Source organism: Chlamydotis macqueenii, chromosome 1, assembly GCF_036417535.1.
Source record: "Chlamydotis macqueenii isolate bChlMac1 chromosome 1, bChlMac1.mat, whole genome shotgun sequence".
In the NCBI taxonomy this organism is placed as follows: domain Eukaryota; kingdom Metazoa; phylum Chordata; class Aves; order Otidiformes; family Otididae; genus Chlamydotis; species Chlamydotis macqueenii.
This window is the reverse complement of record NC_141556.1, coordinates 9888965-9908359: the sequence shown is the minus strand read 5'-3', so window position 1 is coordinate 9908359 and position 19395 is coordinate 9888965. Positions and strand designations below refer to the sequence as shown.

The 19395-nt window shown below is 38.5% G+C and overlaps 1 protein-coding gene across 1 annotated transcript in view; it reads right to left on the bottom strand.

The window, feature by feature from the left end:
• The window catches only part of SEMA3A (semaphorin 3A), a 174822-nt gene that overhangs the window by 56919 nt on the left and 98508 nt on the right, over positions 1 to 19395 (bottom strand). The window contains exons 5-6 of the mRNA XM_086745637.1: positions 14127 to 14220; positions 8370 to 8489 (exon numbers count right to left, since the gene is read on the bottom strand). Coding sequence (XP_086601763.1) covers positions 8370 to 8489; positions 14127 to 14220 — 214 coding nt within the window. The remainder of the gene's footprint in view (positions 1 to 8369; positions 8490 to 14126; positions 14221 to 19395) is intronic.

Here is a 19395-nt window from a genome sequence, read left to right as displayed (position 1 = left end):
TTGTATCCTAACTTCCCCAAGCATATTGTGGCTATAGCTCAGACCAATTTGTTTACTGACGCAAGTCTTTTTGCTCCAGGTCACATTCTCTAGAGTGTCAGGAAGTTCTCAAAATGTCCAGTCAAATCTGGGGAATGTCCTCTTCTGCTTCATCTTTCCAACCCACTTTTTTCCACTGAAGTCTCAAAAATTATCCTTTGGCTACTTTTACGAATTTTTCCTACCTAAACACAACAAAATCTCATCCACAGCACTGAAATTTAATGAAGAAAATTACCTAACCCTAGACTATGGTGGGGTGGGAAAGGAGTGAGAGGGAGAGAGGAGGTCTACTTCCTAGAAGGATTTAAAATAATTTCATTTAGGCCACTTGATGGGAATTTTTCTGGTTGTCTTTACCCACCATCTTCACGATCTTCCTCACATCCAGAGGAACTGTAAAGTACATTCTCTAATTGCTACTTGGTCTTTGATTTCTGAATCAAATGCTTCTCTTACTTTGTCTAAAGATACAGGGAACAGTTATCTGGTTCAAATACATGAGTATCTTCTGATCAAGTATTCAGCTAGACCTATGGCTTCCTGAGTTGTAATCATTTCAGGTTAGTGATAGCATAAACATCAAGCAATAACATTATTAAATAAGTTATTATTTTGTGATTTCAGAAATTCTACATTCCTTCCAAGAGAAAATGATCAGATTGTAATAAAAAATGTAGAAAGAAAAGACTTATTAGATTGCAATGAGAAAAACAGTCTAAAATTCATACTCAATATCTCAAATTTGGATCCAGAGACATAAAGGAGAAAAAAAATCCTGTAAATTGAGTTTGTATGCCATTCTGTTCACATTATTATGCCACCGTCACCATAGTTTCTGAGTACTTCCTAGCACTGTGTTAGGTGACAGTTGCATTTGTCACACATCGAATTTATCACTGTGAAATTATTTATTACTATTCTTAGCAATGAAGATAATGGGAATGGGGGTGGGAGGGTGTGTTGAGAAATGAGACTTGCATATATGGAAATGTTTTGTTCCTGCAAGGGTCAGAGTTGTTGATGCCTGCATAAGCACTGGTGGGAAAGTGTAGGACTTGGTCCACACTACAGACTGCATGATAGGAAATATCAGCTGAATAATTTAGTTTAAATACAGAAATGCATATTTTAAATGCAAGAGACGCTTGCAGGGGAAAAAAAAAAAACACCAAAAGAACAACAGCAAAAAAAACCCGAAACCCTACACAAATCCCCTCAGTTTTCATTGGTAAGGTTGTTTATATATGCTCTTGTAAATTTACAGGAATGCAGACCTGGAAAAGACTTCTTAGTGGACTCACTGCAGTTCCTTGCGATGTCAGGCAAGCGTGCTATATGGCAACACATAAAATGTTATCTAAGTTCCTCTTAAAACCAGCTAGGCTGCCTTGCTGACTTACTTCTATTGGGTAGCTTTTTCTAATTTCATTCTCCCCATGGTATAAGACTTCTAATTTGAAGACTAAATATATTCATATGCAGTTCATACCCTGTTTTTTTTTAATAGCTTTTATTTAAATAGCTCTTTTCTTGATGGAGATTTATTGTATTTGTAGCATCCATCACCTCCTATCTCCAAGAATATTTAAGATGTACTTTATGAAATAACTCCCAGGTACCAGAGTGGCTGGGTCCTGTCTATGCTGGCAGGTCAGACATTTTTCACATCTGCTTACTCTGGTGGCATATATTTCAGTGCCTTCTGTATATTTGGATTGGGAATATGTAGGAAGTGAGCTGGAAAGTGGGAAACTAGGAATGCATTTAGGGACGAGGGAGTGGGACAGAACAGCAGGGCATCAGCGGGTATGTATAGGTGGAAAAAGGTTTGGTATGAGTGACCAAAGACAAATTATAGATTCAAGGATGCAGCAAATGAACATATCCAAGTCTTAGCACGGGTAGTTGCAAGGGAACAAATACTCATTTCTAAACATCTTGACACATTTAATACATTCTATTAGAGAGATAAAAATACTATAAACTAGCTGTAATCTTGTCTTTCTCTTGCCATGCTTTCCTCTACTGTGCACTATGTATATATTCAAAATTATGTGTGTATGTTGCCAGTGCTGGGACATCCTACAAACTGCCATAAGCGGAAGCAGCATAAAGTGATGGCTAAAGTTCTGTATCAATGCCAGGAGAGTATCAAGTCCATGTTTCCTGCCTTGGAGCCTGTGAAATTTAAGAGGGCGTTTTCTTTTTTATTGAACAGTCGCTCAGCTTCTATAATTCTCAGCTGTTTATGTAACCATAAAGTAAAGATTACCAAGGACAATAACCCCAGGGGATGAAGCACAGCTACTACCCCACTTTAAAAATTAAGCCATGGAAAGTATGCTAAAATAATATCATAGAGCTGGTATAAAGCCATAAAAAGCAAGGAAATTCCAAGACAAGGCTGGAAATCCAGACTGACAGTCTCTCTTAACCCTAGGTCTATTAAAGAGGGTGAGTGCGGCCAGTATTCCCTCACTTTTCTGGGGTGCAAACCAGATTCATAATAGTATCTTAATGAAGCTTTTGTGATTTAATTTCCTTTCAAATCTCCTGCAGCCCAACTCTGTTCTGCTTTGAAAATAAATGTTTATGGTTATTCATTTTACAAAATGTTAACAATTTAAGGCCAGATCCCCTGTGCTGAAGTCAGAGGATAAAAGTGGCTCCAAGCTTTCCTTCCACTCCTGTAATCTTCAGCTTGAAAACTGCCTTCAGTACATTCCTTTTGCACTGCTTAGCATTTGCTTTGGTACAGTGCACTGCCATTTCTGCCTTTTTGCCTCCAGCCATGCCATCAGCCCTTGCATGAGCACTGCCGCGGACTGCGTGGAGCAAACGCTGTGTGTAGTTCACCAGGGAACTCCCTGGTAACAGGGGAAGCAGCTCCGACCTGCTCGGGCCTCCTACTCATCTTTTTTTTATCGCTGAAGCAGTTCATAGAAGTAGGATCTGATCTATGCTTCCTTGAAATAGCACTAGCTTCTGATGGCTCTGAACTATAAGATGCAATGGAACATTTAAAAGAAAGCATGAATTTTGCCTATAGGCAAGAGTCTGTAAGATATATGTATAACATCAAAGCCATTTCTACTTACAGTAAAGCTGGACAGGAGATGTTTTTTTTCAATTTCAATATTGGCTTTTTTTTTTTCTGAGAGTTCAAAACTTTTCTTGACCCTCACTGGGACGAACTGAGTCTGTCAAAGCTTTTTTGAGCAGAGAAACTCCACACACGTACCAGAGGAGCCAATAACAGTCAGAGTGAGCATGCACATGGCTTGTAATCAAGTCCTTGATTCAGTCTGGGGCACTGAACTGTGGCTTTTCATATCCAAGATGACGTTCCTGAGCACCAACTCATTTCACTGTGTTTTTGTAAATGCCTCCATGTCACATCTGGCCAACTCTGTATCAATAATTAAATACACACTGCTACAGTGACTGATGTATGGTTCCCTACCTTCTAGATGAATGCCCAGACTACACGGCTATAGAATCAGTCTCCCTTGCTTTATTTGGCTTTGTGACTTTTTAATTATTTATACAAAATGAAATGTCTTTAGAAGCCTGTGAGCATTTAACATCTTTAAAAGACTTTAAAAGTCTTTAAGAGCTGCTGGTCAGCACCTTCCCTTGGGCTAGGCACAGTTCACAGCTCTCTTCCCAGCAACATTTAACTTCTTATGATAGGCGGAGCATCTCCAGAAACGGACTGTGTGATCTCTGTAGGAACTCTGTGTTCATATTTAAATCCAATGAAACTTAATCACTCAGTGCAATGTTGTCCTACTTTTACATCACTTCAGGACGACATTTAAATTCTGCGAAAAGTTTGCAAGTTCTTAATGTCTTCTCTCCATTTTTGGTACCAAATAGCTGTGTTTTCTGCACTCTGCCAGCTTTGGCCTTGGCCCTAGTATGAGAAAAGCAGTTTCAAGTTCCTGCTCTGAATAAAGTAAATATTAGCAAGGACTTATAGCTGGATGTCTCACTGCCTAGCTATTAAATTTCATGGGGATGAGAGTTTGTCTTTTTAAGTTTGATCAGAACTGCTGTTCTTGTCCGGCTTTCAGTATATGTCCATTAGGATAGTGATATTTAATCCGAGTCTAAGTACACTGTAGAAAGCAACTAGAAAAGTAAACTGTCCGCTATATAGCAATCCATGTCTTCATCACTAAAAATGTATACAGATCTGCAAATTTAAGGTTCAAAACTAGTTTATACAGATCTGTAAGAAAGTAGAGTACATCTCATCCTTCATTGAGAGCTTGTTTCATTAGAAGCATATCCATTTTTAATATGTGCAAACACAAAACTCGAAGAGCAGGTTCGGGATCATCTGAGGAACCTGAAGGTGCACAAGTCCATGGGTCCTGATGAGATCCATCCGCGGGTCCTGAGGGAACTGGCAGATGAAGTTGCCAAGCCACTGGCCATCATATTTGAGAAGTCGTGGCGGTCTGGTGAGGTCCCCGATGACTGGAAGAGGGGGAACATAACCCCATTTTTTAAAAAGGGGAATAAGGAAGACCCAGGTAACTACAGGCCGGTCAGCCTCACCTCTGTGCCTGGCAAGGTCATGGAGCAGATTCTCCTGGAAACCATGCTAAGGCACATGGAAAATAAGGAAGTGATTGGTGACAGCCAACATGGCTTCACCAAGGGCAGATCGTGCCTGACCAATTTGGTGGCCTTCTATGACGGGGTGACGGCATCGGTGGACAAGGGACGAGCAACTGACATCATCTACCTGGACTTGTGCAAAGCTTTTGACACTGTCCCGCACGACATCCTTCTCTCTAAACTAGAGAGACATGGGTTTGATGGACGGACCACTCGGTGGATAAGGAGTGGGCTGGATGGCCGCACTCAGAGAGTGGTGGTCAACGGCTCGATGTCCAGGTGGAGACCGGTCACGAGTGGCGTCCCTCAGGGGTCTGTGTTGGGCCCGGCCCTGTTCAACATCTTTGTCGGTGACATGGACAGTGGGATAGAGTGCACCCTCAGCAAGTTCGCCGACGACACCAAGTTGTGTGGTGCCGTCGACACGCTGGAAGGGAGGGATGCCATCCAGAGGGACCTTGACAGGCTGGAGAGGTGAGCCTGTGCCAAACTCATGAAGTTCAACCAGGCCAAGTGCAAGGTCCTGCACCTGGGTCATGGCAATCCCAGGCACAAAGACAGGCTGGGCGGGGAATGGATTGAGAGCAGCCCTGAGGAGAAGGACTTGGGAGTGCTGGTGGGCGAGAAGCTTAACATGAGCAGGCAATGCGCCCGTGCGGCCCAAAAAGCCAACTGCATCCTGGGCTGCATCAAGAGAAGCGTGGCCAGCAGGTGGAGGGAGGTGATTCTGCCCCTCTACTCTGCCCTGGTGAGACCCCACCTGGAGTACTGTGTCCCGTTCTGGAGCCCCCAACACAAGAAGGACATGGACCAGTTGGAGAAGGTCCAGAGGAGGGCCATGAAGATGATAAAAGGGCTGGAGCACCTCTCCTATGAGGACAGGCTGAGAGAGTTGGGGCTGTTCAGCCTGGAGAAGAGGAGGCTCCGGGGAGACCTGATAGCGGTCTTCCAATACCTCAAGGGGGCCTACAAGAAAGATGGGGATAGGCTGTTTAGTAGGGCCTGTTGCAATAGGACGAGAGGTAATGGTTTTAAAATAGAGGGGGGTAGATTTAGATTAGAAATTAGGAAAAAATTTTTTACGATGAGGGTTATAGAACACTGGAACAGGTTGCCCAGAAAGGTGGTGGATGCCCCATCTCTGGAAGCGTTCAAGGCCAGGCTGGATGAGGCTCTGAGCAACCTGACCTAGTCAGGGATGTCCCTGCTCCTTGCAGGGGGGTTGGACTAGATGACCTTTGAAGGTCCCTTCCAACCCTAACCATTCTATGATAAAACTCCTTTTATAATTATATTTAAGCGAGACAAATGACAAAAGAAAAGAAAAGAATCAAAGGACTGGCATGCCGGCAGAGTTTCAAACACAAACAATTATCATTTTTTTATTTCCCTCTTAGATGCAGAAATAAGCAGCACTGTATGGAAAGGCTGCCAGGAACTTATCACTGGGAAATTAACAGTAAAGTCTTAGAGCCTTCAGTAGGAATGCTGTGGTGCAGAGTTTAAGCCAATCTTTCCATATTAGGAATGTAAACTTATTAAGTTGCAATGGAGAGATTTCAAAAATGTACTTAAGGATCATTCTCTGATAAATTATAGACAGTTATGAGAATCATTTCTAAAGGCTCCAGTTTTATTATTATTTTTTTTTTTAAATCAGCTTGAAACTTGCCATACAGGAATACAGGCAATAACTACACTTAGAGTTGAAAATCATCTTCATTCTGTGCTATAATAAATGCTGCCTTTCTACTTTTATGCTCATTTTGGATGATACTTGAATTCTAGAGAGCTTGAGGTTTGTCAGCTCTTTATGTGCAACTCTCTTCTCCTCCCCTTCCTGAGCATAAAGCAGTTGTGGTTTCTGCACCCTATCAGATGTAACCTTAGTGCTAATTTGGGAAAAGCAGTTCTCACATGTAGTGCTGAAAGACTGATAACTGAATCCACAAAGGAATGACACATTTTCAGAGATGAAGTACAGGGGCTGTGGACAATGGTTGTGCTTTCCCACTGCATAAATCCTCCTGACTCAGCTGCCATTGTGCAAATCTACTGCACAAAAGCAGATTTGGCTTGCATGATTGGACTTTATCTCATCGTGACTATCATAACAAAAGTGGGTGTTGTGTTAACATATTATTACAGTACCAGGTACCAAGATAGATTGATATGTCTGTAACCCTTGTACTTTACTGTCTCCTGAAGTCCAGAAATCTTGTCTATTATTATAATAAAATAAACCAATGAACAATATTTCTGGGTTACTGGGCAAGCGTGGACTGTAGAACTGAAATAGAATAATGGATGTGATAGACCTGAATCTGTCCTCACAGTAGTCAACATGAATTATGACAAAACTAAATTTAACAGGACAAAAATCAGATTCATACAACTTGTCATATTAAAATACAGATACATACAACTCACCATATATATATTTATCTGATACATATAACAAGTGCATATATCATAAATGGATTTGTCTATCCAACCTGCAGCAGCACTTTGTGGTTTTAATTATGAATCAAGGATTGGTTTTGTTATGGATTGTATATCAGCTAATATGATAACCAGTATGATACTAGAAGTTCCTGACTGCAGTTAATCAGAAGCTGTGTTATTAAAACATAGTGTGGTCTTGCACATGAAAAATTTGTGTGAACAGTTTGCACAAAATTGTAAAACCACATAAGAAAACCTGGACCTCAGCACAGACATAAACGATGTGTCTAGCAGAGAAAAATATCTCAGAACAAAATACTTTGTGAATTCAAAAACAGGAGTACAGATGCAAGCAGTATGTACAGCAAAAGTGGCTAGTCAACTCTACAAAAACTAAAATATAAATTAACTCAGAGTAACTACAGTTAGTATTACTGGCTCACTTAAATCAAATGTCAGCTTTTTCAAATGATGAATTCTCATTTCCAAAATGCTCATATCCTTGTATAGCTGAAGCCAAGTGTTGGCTTCCATTTATGTTATTAGAATTTTGACTTCAGTAGAACTTGGATAGAGTACTCAGATGCATTTTAAAGTATTTTGGTTTAGGAAGCCAAAACTAGATTTTCTCTGAAAATGTTCCTCCCCCCACATACATGCAAACAACCAACTACAGGCCTGATTAGTACTATCCATACAATAATCTAAGCTATTGTACCTTGTTAAACTATTAAAATTTTGAAACACAACAGTTCGTAACGCCCAGGACCCCTTTCAGTTTTTCCAAACTATTGACAACTTGACTGCTCAGGATACTCTGCTGATTATCTTTCTGCTGGAATTTGGTGACCAGTGTCAGATTCCCTTCAATCTAGGCAAAAATTAAAGCCTATTCAAGGCATAGTCCTGACCAGGGCTCTTTACCTACTTTGTGTTGGTGTGTGGCTGATGTCTTCACAAGCCTTGAGCTTCTGTCTAACTTGCACCCCACAGCAATCTGCTTCTGTGGCGTGATCGAGTCAGCCATAGTGTCTGTATATGTTTTAAATTTAATCATACTCCACAAATCTCAATGAAATTAAACCAAAAATGCCTCTTTATAAATCACTTTTGATTAGTTTAACTGGTTTAAGACAAAATTCTGCTCCAAATAAAAGCGGGATGTATATGTCACAGATGTTGCTGGAATGAAGCTGTGTGCTAGTCTTTAATGGCTAGATGAACGTAACTGGATAAATGTACATCTTACATACCATTTAGCCACCGGGAGTCATGCTGCTCTGTTCTGATTGGATGATGATGCCCCAGAGTTCGGAAAATGGCAAAGTCCCTGCCCATGAAGTCTGCTGCTGTGCCAGAGTACAGTTCTCCATCTGTGGGAGGATGTAATTGTAAGCAACATTCCTCAATTTTCCAGTCATGGTAAGTCAGAGAAAGCTGTCAGTCCAATGTTTATATTACACTAATAGGGATAATGAGAAAATTACAAAGCAATAAGCCATACGCAATGTATTGTCATTGAAAATATATGATTAAACCCACTTTCTCACTGCAGAGCTTAACTGTAACCTCTCTAAAATGTGCTGTATCTTGTGTCTGCTAGTGTAACCACTTTTCAAAAATATGTTTGGGTTATTAGGCTGGAACAGTGAAAACTTGTGCACCTTCCTCTGACAGGCAGTAGTATGCAGCCCCCCCCCCCCAAAAAAACCCACCTAACTGTGAAGTTACCCTGTTTTGAACAGAAGTTTGGGCTGGAAACCTACTGGTTTTTTATGACTCTGTGTTGGGAACTGGAGTGTCCAGCTCATTCACTCTTGGTTCAGAAAGACATCAAGCCCCTTGAATATTTCATATCAAAACTCTTACTTGAACTTTAGTTTTATTTTGCTTTTTTTCCCCTTCTTTTTTTTTTTTTTTCCTGAGCAAGCAAATCCTCTGAAAACACTGTCTTCCACAGGAAAAACAGAACGTGCCTTTCTCCTCCTGCCACCTTTATAACTGTGATACTGGCAAAGGGCAATAGCTAAGGGAGAGAATGAATGAGATCATTCCCTGCTACGTTGACCCCATGCATATCACAGTGAACAACTGAATTAAAAATTGACCTGTGACACTTCAGCCTATAAATGGCACATGCATAGCCTAGCTGGAGATGAAACTCATAATATTGGAGTCCCAGTGTGCCCCTGCTCAGCCAGCTAGAAATAGTATGGAGGAGGCAGGGAGCAACGTAGTCTGAATTCAAAGGACCAGGTCAAGTTAAATGCCAACTGGTAAAGAGAATAATAAGTACATAGCAATCAGACCCACAGAAAACAATGAGGGATCAAAGAACAACATGTATCTTTCTGGCATTAATGTAAAGCTAGTCCATGAAATGAGTCTGAATTCAAATTGCTAAAAATCCATTTTTTTTAGGACTGTGTCCTTTTACATCCCTATGTGAAATGAAGTACCCTACCCTATACTTTTAATATGGACTTAAAAATTATTATTCCTTCCAACTGCTATTTTCAAGCTACCCATCTTAAATGGGTCTTCTGTGAAAAAGACAAGTTTGAGGGTAAAACAACTCTTTCTTTAAGCTAAGGTAATAAATTTTTCATGGTCATGATGAACTCTACCATATCCTCATTTTAAAACATCCTTTAGGAACAAGTCCATAATTTTCATGGCAATTTTAGATATTTCCATGGTGGGACAACCATGTCCAAGCATGCCTACTAGATATCCCTGGCATCTTTTCCCCAGAACACTGACACCATGAAATTATCAATTGAACCCACAGTGGCTCTGTACCATATGGTAGTCATGAAAGTTAGGAAGGGTGAAAACATGATAGCGGAAAGGCGTGGAATTGAATGAATTCACAGCAGAGGTTAGAAGCAAATAGACCAGTCGTTCCCAGCAGGAGGTGTAATCAGAAGTGAAACAGAACAGCATATCATTAATTAACAATTTATCATTCCTCTATGTCATTTTCAAATTTTTTTAAAGGGGAGACAATCACTTAATTATAGTGATTATTATGTAGAGGGTGTGCAGCTGAGATTTTAAAGAACATAAAACCTTTTTGCTTGTGAAAAGGGCTTTGATGCTGTGCTTAACCTTTCTTTAACCTTATCTTCATTTTCTTGTCTTTCAGTCCCTAGTGAGTTCTGATAAATCAATATAAATCAAAGAGGGAAAGAAGAAAACAACAAGACCTATTTTGCTTCCTAGTTATCAACAGATTTAAAGGTCAATCAAGAAAGAAAAAAAAATTCTCTATTTAATACTACATTATTAAATTAAAATAAATGTAGCTCAAAAACTCATTAAAAATATGTATTTGCAATATTTAGAATTGTAAGGGGGTTTGGCACCTCAGTTTTTAACTCTCTATATAAACACCATTGAAAGTAACATATTTTGGATTTTACTTAATTCAACCCAAGCTTTGGATAACAATTTTATGCTACTAGGTACTTTTTGTACTTGCTGCTGGTACTTTTTTGTCAGTGGTGATAGTGTAAAAGTTTTGCCAATAATGGGCTTCAGCACGCTCCAAAGGAAAAAGAGTCTATAGGAAACTAGATGATCTTTCTTTGCTTTCCACTACAGCCCCTCCAAGTTTCAGTATACCTAGACCAGTGCCTGCAGTTTGAACTGACTTGCTGTAGTCATGCAAATTTTGGCTTCTCCCAGATGGAAATTCCAACAGTACCGTTTGTTTTTGTAAGGTTTTAGATGACAATTTTTGCTAAATTCAGGGTGAGCTTCAAGTCATGTCCCAGATGTGCACATCCTTCGAGTTAGTACTATTCAAAAGCAATATAAGGATTTTGCCTCCTTTCTAGATAGAAGTACATTCATCTTTGGTTCCCTATGCAGACCTTCTTTTGGACTGAAAAATACCAAAGGATCATTTCCTAAAGAGCAACTGACTGACAATGAGAAAATGCTGTTTCCTTCTCTAAGGTTTTTTTTCAACTATCCCAATACAATTGCTTTAGACTAATACCTTCAGTGATAATTTTATCCTGTGATTACATTCTTTGAAAACCCTCCTGCCTCTGGAATACACAGTAGTGGTGCCCAGGGACTGCTTAGTCTCTACATTTCCATGCATTACCCCACTTAAATGGAGATTGTTTAGTTAGCAGTGCATAGATGGGAATGGCTGAATATTACTGGGAACTAGTTATATCATGTTCCCAGCTGGTGTTTACTTTAGAGTAGCAATGACTACCTTTAATTAACAACTCCTAAAAAAATAATTAAAAACATTTGCAGGTAGATGGAACAAAGAATCTATACTTGAAAAATATTGGAACAATGTAATAATGATGAACTGTTTCTTTTGGGTTTGTTTGGGTTTTTTTTCAAATTTTTTTTTTTTTTTTAGGAGAGAGGCAATACTGAAGATCCTTTTTACACTTCTAAGTGTTTCTTTCAGCTAAAATATAAAATAAGAATCCTTTAATAGCACTAATGGCTATTAAAGATCTTAAGTTACTTTTTGCAAATTAACCTTGGTGTTTTGCCCAAATTCCAGCTTGGGTAATCACATTTCAGTTACTTAAGATTTACCTTCAAGTTATGGAGTCAGAGTCAAGAACATACTCTTCTTCCGCACTTTGTAAAATCTCTGTTTAATGTTTCTGATGAATAACAGAGGTTATTTTTCTCTCCTGTATTTAACTATATAAATTACTCTTACTTCTCAGCCTTCTTTTATATTCCTGATAGTTAGATTGTGTTACTAATTATAACATTGCATTTTAATGAGTACTGGGTAATTGTTTTACGCAGTTGCCCTCTTGAACCTAAGACAAACCATGGTTGCTTGTAAGGACAAATAATTCCTTCACAAGAGGGGCCAGGAGCAGCTGAACTATTATTCAGCTCATGAGAAGAGAAGAAGCAATCCATCTATGTTCCCCTTGGTGTGAGGCCTTTGTGGTCAAGAGGCTCCTCTGGCCTTCACAGACATATTCCCTGCTTCAATCCAGTGCAGTAGTACTTTAGAGAGCAGTTGTACCAAACCTCTCCACGCAGTCATTGCTTGGCCAGTTCCTCATGTGTTTTGGGGGAAGGAAATTATTTTGCCTTGGTCATCATTTTACCATAAAATATATGCTTTTTTGGCAAATATAAGAGCAAGTCATTGTGAGCCTTTGGTGAATCTAGTGTACACTCTGCAGTAAAGGATTGAAGTAAATGCAGCATTATAATCAGTAACACAGTGTGACTGTGAGGTAACTATGAGGAGGCACAGAAGAAAGACTATTAATGTTCAGGATGAGGGAATATTAATTTTAGCTTCACTTTGAGTTTTTTATATCATTGAAGTAGAAATTAGTCATTGGCTTTGAATGTTGCATTTGTGCCATTTTCTATAGTGCTAATACACTCATGGCTCCAACCGAAGCCTGATTCAAAACATCATGCTCACTCTACTTTTTATTAGGAGGAAAAATACATGGAGTGAAAATTATAGTGATAGGGAGTGGGCTCAAGAAAGCAAAGAAGTTTTAAAGACATGAAATCTAAGCCAGGGGAAATAAGATAGTCATATTTATGCTGGACTAAGTGAAAAGAGGAAAAAAAAAAAAAGGAATGTGAAAAGCTAGATGTTATTGACTTTGTGCAGTTGCATACCAGGTATACCATGTAATACTGGCTTGTCATCATTCTCTTTCTTTATTGTATATTAAAGTAAATAGTAAAGCCATTCCCTTGAGAGTAGCTCTGCCACAAATTCAAGTTGCTCCAGGCACTAATTTATACACAGGCCTTTTACACACACTTTTTTTTTTTCCTTTCTGTTTGTACAGGGTACAAGTTGGAGCAAGATGTGGATGTCTTTCTTGTTTTTCCAGTCAAAAAGTGCGTGTCCCCAGGGTAGCTCATCACCTGTGATCACTAGGAGCTTCAAAGATCAGGAAATGAGGCACACTCAAGACTAAATTTTTGTTGCTATCTCTTTTAAATAACTTAATTTTTAAATGTAATGTAAATATAATAAGAGTAGATGGCAAGCAAGGCCCTGGACTAGCAATATGAACAAAGTTCTGAAGAAACCAATGTATCTGATTATGCATAATTTCCCAAAGACTTCTGAGATTAGAGAATCTACAGTCTTCTGAAACTATTGTTGCCCCCTTGGATTTGAAGTTGTAATAAACTGCCAGAAAGCTACACGTTAAGGATAAAGTGGCTACATCTGGGTCAAGTAGTTACAGAAGAAAGAATCTAATTTGTTTCACTCTTAATTTCTTCTCACAAAAAATCTTTTTTGCCTTTTTTTTTTTAATAAAGGAGAAGGAAGAACAATGAACATAATTCAATTAGATAAGTTAAATCAATTAGATAAATTCAATTAATTGGATTAGTTCAATTAGATTAACACAGTCCAGGTACTCTGCAATCCCATATTGCCTGAAATTAAGTATTACTAGTTCAGAAATATCTAATTTATGTAAATCCCTTTGTTCTGGCTAGGAGTTCAATTGTAATCACTGTCAGATAGATCTTTTCAGCTGAAATATCATCTTAAGACCTAGACCTGTGGCAGCTTGTATATCTACAGCTCACGTGCAGGTACAGTAAAGTGACAGACCTTCCTTGGCAGCTAAATTGATGTAAGAAATTAATTATTCCTGCTCTCACTTTGCTCTGAGTTGTGCTAGGGTGACCATCAGTGAGGCCAGCCTGCAAACTGGGCAATTAAAACACCTCTGGATTCACCTACTTCTGGGGAAGAGGAACACTGTGCAGAATCAAGGTCTTATAGAGGTATAAAGAGGCTTTTCTGATACATGATTCTTAGTTTACACACATCTTATTTCTCAAGACACCTGGGTCAACTGTATTAAGAATGAAACCAGAATTACTTTAGCCTGGAAATAAAATGCATAAAACAAAGCCCTATCATAGCTGCTGCAAGGAGAAAAAAAAAGCAGAAAACTGGCAATTGTTTACAGTGAATGCACATCTCATTGAACTTGTGTTATGGCACCTACCTACTAAAAGAGCAGCTGTCAGCAATTTAGGATCATAAGGGCTTTTCCCTCGGCCATTTTCAAAATGTGAATCTTCCATTCTAAAAATGTTGTCCTGTAGGGTGGGAAAAAAAAAAAAAAGAAAGAAAAAGTAACATTATTTGATGAAAGTACACTAAAAATAAGTTGAACTAAATAGAGTGCAGTATGTATGATTCACACCAGGGTTTGTGGCTCCAGAGAAGTTAGATTACACTACATGAGGATCTGACAAAAGGGCCCACCTTCTAATCAGTATTGCGCTGAAGGCTAGTCAAAAGTACAAATACACAGGCACGGTTTGTGTCTCATCTGTTCTACTTCACATATAATTTACATGGTTTTACCAAATTCTTTTTGCTTTCATTGAGAATATGTCTGAGTAATAGTAACTGTAGAAGCTGGAACTTGAAACTTTTGTCTGAAAAAAAAGACAAAACCTATTTGTCGCTGACTATGCTTTTCTGAAATATCCTACAAGTGTAGATTAGTACACAATACAATGCTAAATTCTGCATTTCTTAACCTGAGTATTTAGCAATTTACTCTTTTCATGCATCCTCAAATTCAATTTCAGGTGCATTATGAGAGTGCTTTTTTTTTTTTTTAATTTTTCAGTTCTGTGCAATGAAACTTTTAAAATATGCAAGCTGAGGGTAAAGCATATGGGAATATAAATGACAATTAAAAAGGGTCACAGTCAACACTAACTCAAATCAAGGTCAGTAAATCCAAAAGCAATGGGCTTTTCAGTACATTTAACTACTTTAATTTTAACCGGGGGACCGAATCTGCCAATCAACTTGAATAGTGTGTTTATCCTACAATTTGCACTGAGGCTAAAAATGGAAGAATAGATGTTTTTTTGCACAGTATACTTCTGCATTGACAGAAGACTTGTGGAGCTCACACCGAAAACTGAAATTTCCATTTCACGCTTACACTGTGGTTAATTTGTATTGACATCTAACTTAGTCAAGGAGCCCCAAAGCTGGGACAACCTCTACCCTCAACAGTTTCTCTGGTTACTTAGGCCTTTGCATCCACTTCTCAGCTGCTTATACCTAAAAGTTCTCTATGAGGTAGATGCTGCAGGACTTCTGTTAACCAATATCTGCAGGACCAAGTTGCTTAGGAACTACAGCTTGAAACAGCCTCTTTTTTTCTTACTGACTAATCAGAGATTAGTCACATCTTTTAAGAAAACAAACAAAAAATGAATATCAGAATATATGTCTAAAGTTTATGTGTAGGCAGTAGAAAGCAACTAAGACAATGTTACAATATTTTCCCTGATTTATTTCATAACAGATCAACTCATTACCTTGATTCTCAAGCATTTACTACTTCCACAGGCTATCTTAAGTCCCCCTTTCTTATTTTTATCAGCTCTTTCCAAACACAGAATCATAGAGCTGCTTGCTGGAAGGACTCTCTAGATATCAAGTCCAGGAGGGCATGAAAGAAGACTGTTGTCAACACAGAGTGTGGTCAGTTCTGGTTTTGTCTTGCCAAGTAATGAAAAACTTCAGGAATTGAAACTATATAACCTTTCCAGGCAACTTTCATAGCCCTCTTAGTGAAGATTTTTTTTTTTTCTAAACTGAACCTTCCAAGGAACAACTTGTCATTTTTGGTCGTTATTATATCATCTCCAATGATGGCAAAGAGTGTGGGTCTTTCCTTTCTTGTAACCACTCTTCAAGCAATCATAGACTGTTCCTAAGCTGCCCGTTCAACTTCACTTCTCCAGACTGTCTTAGGCTAGAACTTCATGAAAGCTTAACTAGCGTGTAAACTCCAGAGTCTTACATGATCCTATGCTTGCAAGTAAAAGTCTCAAAATTGTGCACAATACTTTCACCCTCAAGAGCAATGCTCCAGTGCTCAGCGCTGGAAATTTGGCACTCCACAGTGCTGTAGAGGATGCAAAAAAAATATTAACAACTCAAATTTTATTCATCAATTGCTTTGGTAATGTTTATTTAATGTGAAGATCATTCAGACAAATAGCTAATGTCTTTCTCATGAGCAGTTAACTCAAGTATTTGGAAGTAGCACTCTCCCTGGCACCCTGCCGTCCCCATCTTGTTTGTCCATACTGAATCCAGGCATGGGCCAGGTCAGCGATGAAACATACTTTCAAATGGTTTTATTTTAAACCTTATATCCATGTTTCTTTAAGTGGGTCACAGGCTATAGTTTTTCTTGCAGGCTTGTTTAATTACATCATGCAAGCATGTATCTCTCTGTGTGTATTAATATTTTCAAAGGAACATCAGAAGTACTCCACATTTCACCCCATTTACTGGAGAAAAAGGTGAAGGGAAAATGGATTATTAGCAGGATCTAGATGGTCTTACAGCACTGTAAAATAAAACTTTTGGACACAAGTTCATGAAGTTTGATCCCAGAATTGAAGCTCAATCTCCTAAGGCATGTCCTTGCAGATGTAGCTTGCCTTATGTTATTATACATAACATGTTATTATACAGTCAACTCATATCTGTAATATCTTGCACAGTATTAAATTTCTTTCCTTCCCTTAAATTTCTTTCCTTCCTTTCTCATCTTTCTTTCTATTTCTTAACAGCCCAGACACATTCCTTGCTTCTATCTAATTTTTCTGACTTTGCTTCTTCTAACCAGAAATGAATAAATAATGAAAAATAAAACTGTTTTTGAAATTCTGCTGCAGGGATCATATCTAGATCTTGCACAATAAATAAAAGCAGTAAATTGAGGAGAATGCTAGACCTCAACTACAATAATAGAAAATGGCACTAATGCTACAAGCCATTATTGAAAAATGTTATTACCAATCTACGTTTTCTTGGGATTTCTTCTTAGTAGATGATAATTGCTCAGCCTGCACACCAATGGATATTTGATAAGGCTATAAAGTCAGTGGCATGACAGTTAAAGCAGAATATATTCCCAAGATAATCCCATGTGTCATTATAAGACAAATAGGAAACAGATGTGGAAAGTGATTTGGTGTAGGAAGGATCTGAATTTTGACTGTATTCTTCTGGTTTATGTCATTGTAACTCTACAGATATTGGTGTGTAGCAGGCAAGAAAGAGTGGAGAACCGGGTCAGCATAAGTCAGAGATGATCTACCCTTCTCTTTGTTTTTGTGGAGTAAAACACTTGAAATAAGAGGCATGACAGGGAAATCCCACAGCGTTTTCATATTTCAGTTAAAATGCAATGTAGAGACACGTACTATACATTTCCAAATGTATGGGTGAGTAATAACGACAGTAAATACATCACTGTTAAGTGCCAAATAAATGTATCATAGTCAGTCTGAGGCCCCAAGGAGTTTTGATAAACATGCTATAGGAAGTCTAACTTGTCACAAATAGGGCAACTTGCCCAAATAGCTTTTTGGGTGCTGAAGTCAAACTACCTCCGTCTACAAACCAACAATACAGGCAACAAAGGAATAAACTCTTTTCTATGTAATTCCTCAGCCCCATTTTAAAAGCAGTATGACTAATGATAGTTACTTGATCATACTAGTCACTGGTCTGTGGCATTTGCATGCTAATTCTCGCCTGAGATGCCATAACAGTAAGAGATGAGATGAGAAGTCAATGTCAATAACTGAGGGTAAAATTTCATCTCTTCATTTTTTATAAAAGGTATTCTTATAATTTTCCAGAGTTAGCCTCCATGTCAGACTGGAAACTCAGGCTATGCTCCTGATGTTATAAGTCCTGTCGACTTAAATTACACCTACATCTGAAAACCTGTGTGCAGGCAGCTCAAAGAGTGAGGGCAGCTCCTGGGTGATGACGCACCACCAAAATCAGTCTGCCTGGAGACAGCAAAGACCAAGGGTCTGCTCGGACACTAAGGGAGACTTTGGACTCTGTGATTGTGGCCTTCTTTTGCATGGTATAGACAAGAGCTTGTAGCTAGAAAGAATATACGTTATTTGTTCTCAGAAAAAATTCTGATCAGTTTATAATTTTGCTACCTGGTGAGTTCTGCAGTTAATTGAATGCAAAGAATGATAGTGCAGTGAGTCAGCAAATACCTTAGCCATAAACAGAAAGAAAAAAGTATACATTCATGAAATGCTCACTATTTCAAAGTTCTGTGAAGGCTACTATATAGCTGAAGACAGGAATTAATCATAGAATCATAGAATCATAGAATCATAGAATCATAGAATCATAGAATCATAGAATGGTTTGGGTTGGAAGGGACCTTCAAAGTTCATCTAGTCCAACCCCCCTGCAAGGAGCTGGGACATCCCCGACTACATCACGTTGCTCAGAGCCTCATCCAGCCTGGCCTTGAATGTTTCCAGGGATGGGGCATCCACCACCTCTCTGGGCAACCTGTGCCAGTGTTCTACAACCCTCAGTGTAAAAAAATTTCTCCTCATATCTAATCTAAATCTACCACCCTCTATTTTAAAACCATTAATGACAAAGTCATTTTGCCAGGCTGGAGGAAATTCTGTAGAAATGCAAAAGGAGAAAAGATATTCAAAGAAAGGCCTTTGTAACTCTACAAGTCCAATTTATTGTCTGAAACCCTTCTTTAGTTGCACTAGCAGCCCAAAAGGCCATTACAATATACTTCAAACCTTTTTAAGGATCCTCATTGCTAAAAACCTTGCTGTAGCATGTATTATTTAGTTGGTGCTCAGTTATTAAATTCTAGATTTATATCTTATTGATGCTTCTCTATAATCCATAGTAAAACTACTGAAAAATAGATTGTTTAAGTCTTGAAATTCTACAAATCCATGACAAAAACTGACTGCTGGCTCATGGTGTGGTATGAATTGTTTCACATAGTAAATGCTTTGTGTGATGGGAGATTATACTTCTGGCTCCTTGAAACACGTTTTCCTGTAGCACGTAGCATGATATATGCTAAGACTCAACCAGAAAGAACTACAGTTCAGTCCTGGAAATGAACATAGAAGTTACTGTAATTCCCATTCTTTAGTCCAATGATCTGCCATTTCAAGGTTCCAGAGATTTGCTTTCAAATGATTGAAATATGGCTGAAATAATGCTCCATATCATGATACTGAGTGGTGACAAGACATTGCTATTTGACAAGACTTATTTCATATCTTGCTGTTGAATAGCTTCAGTCAGCCATTGTACCAATATCATATAATGTTATATACACATATAGACATAGATATACCAACTGTATACCCACACATACATATATATATGTATATGTCCAGTATATCTTTTTAAATTGTTTTTTTGCA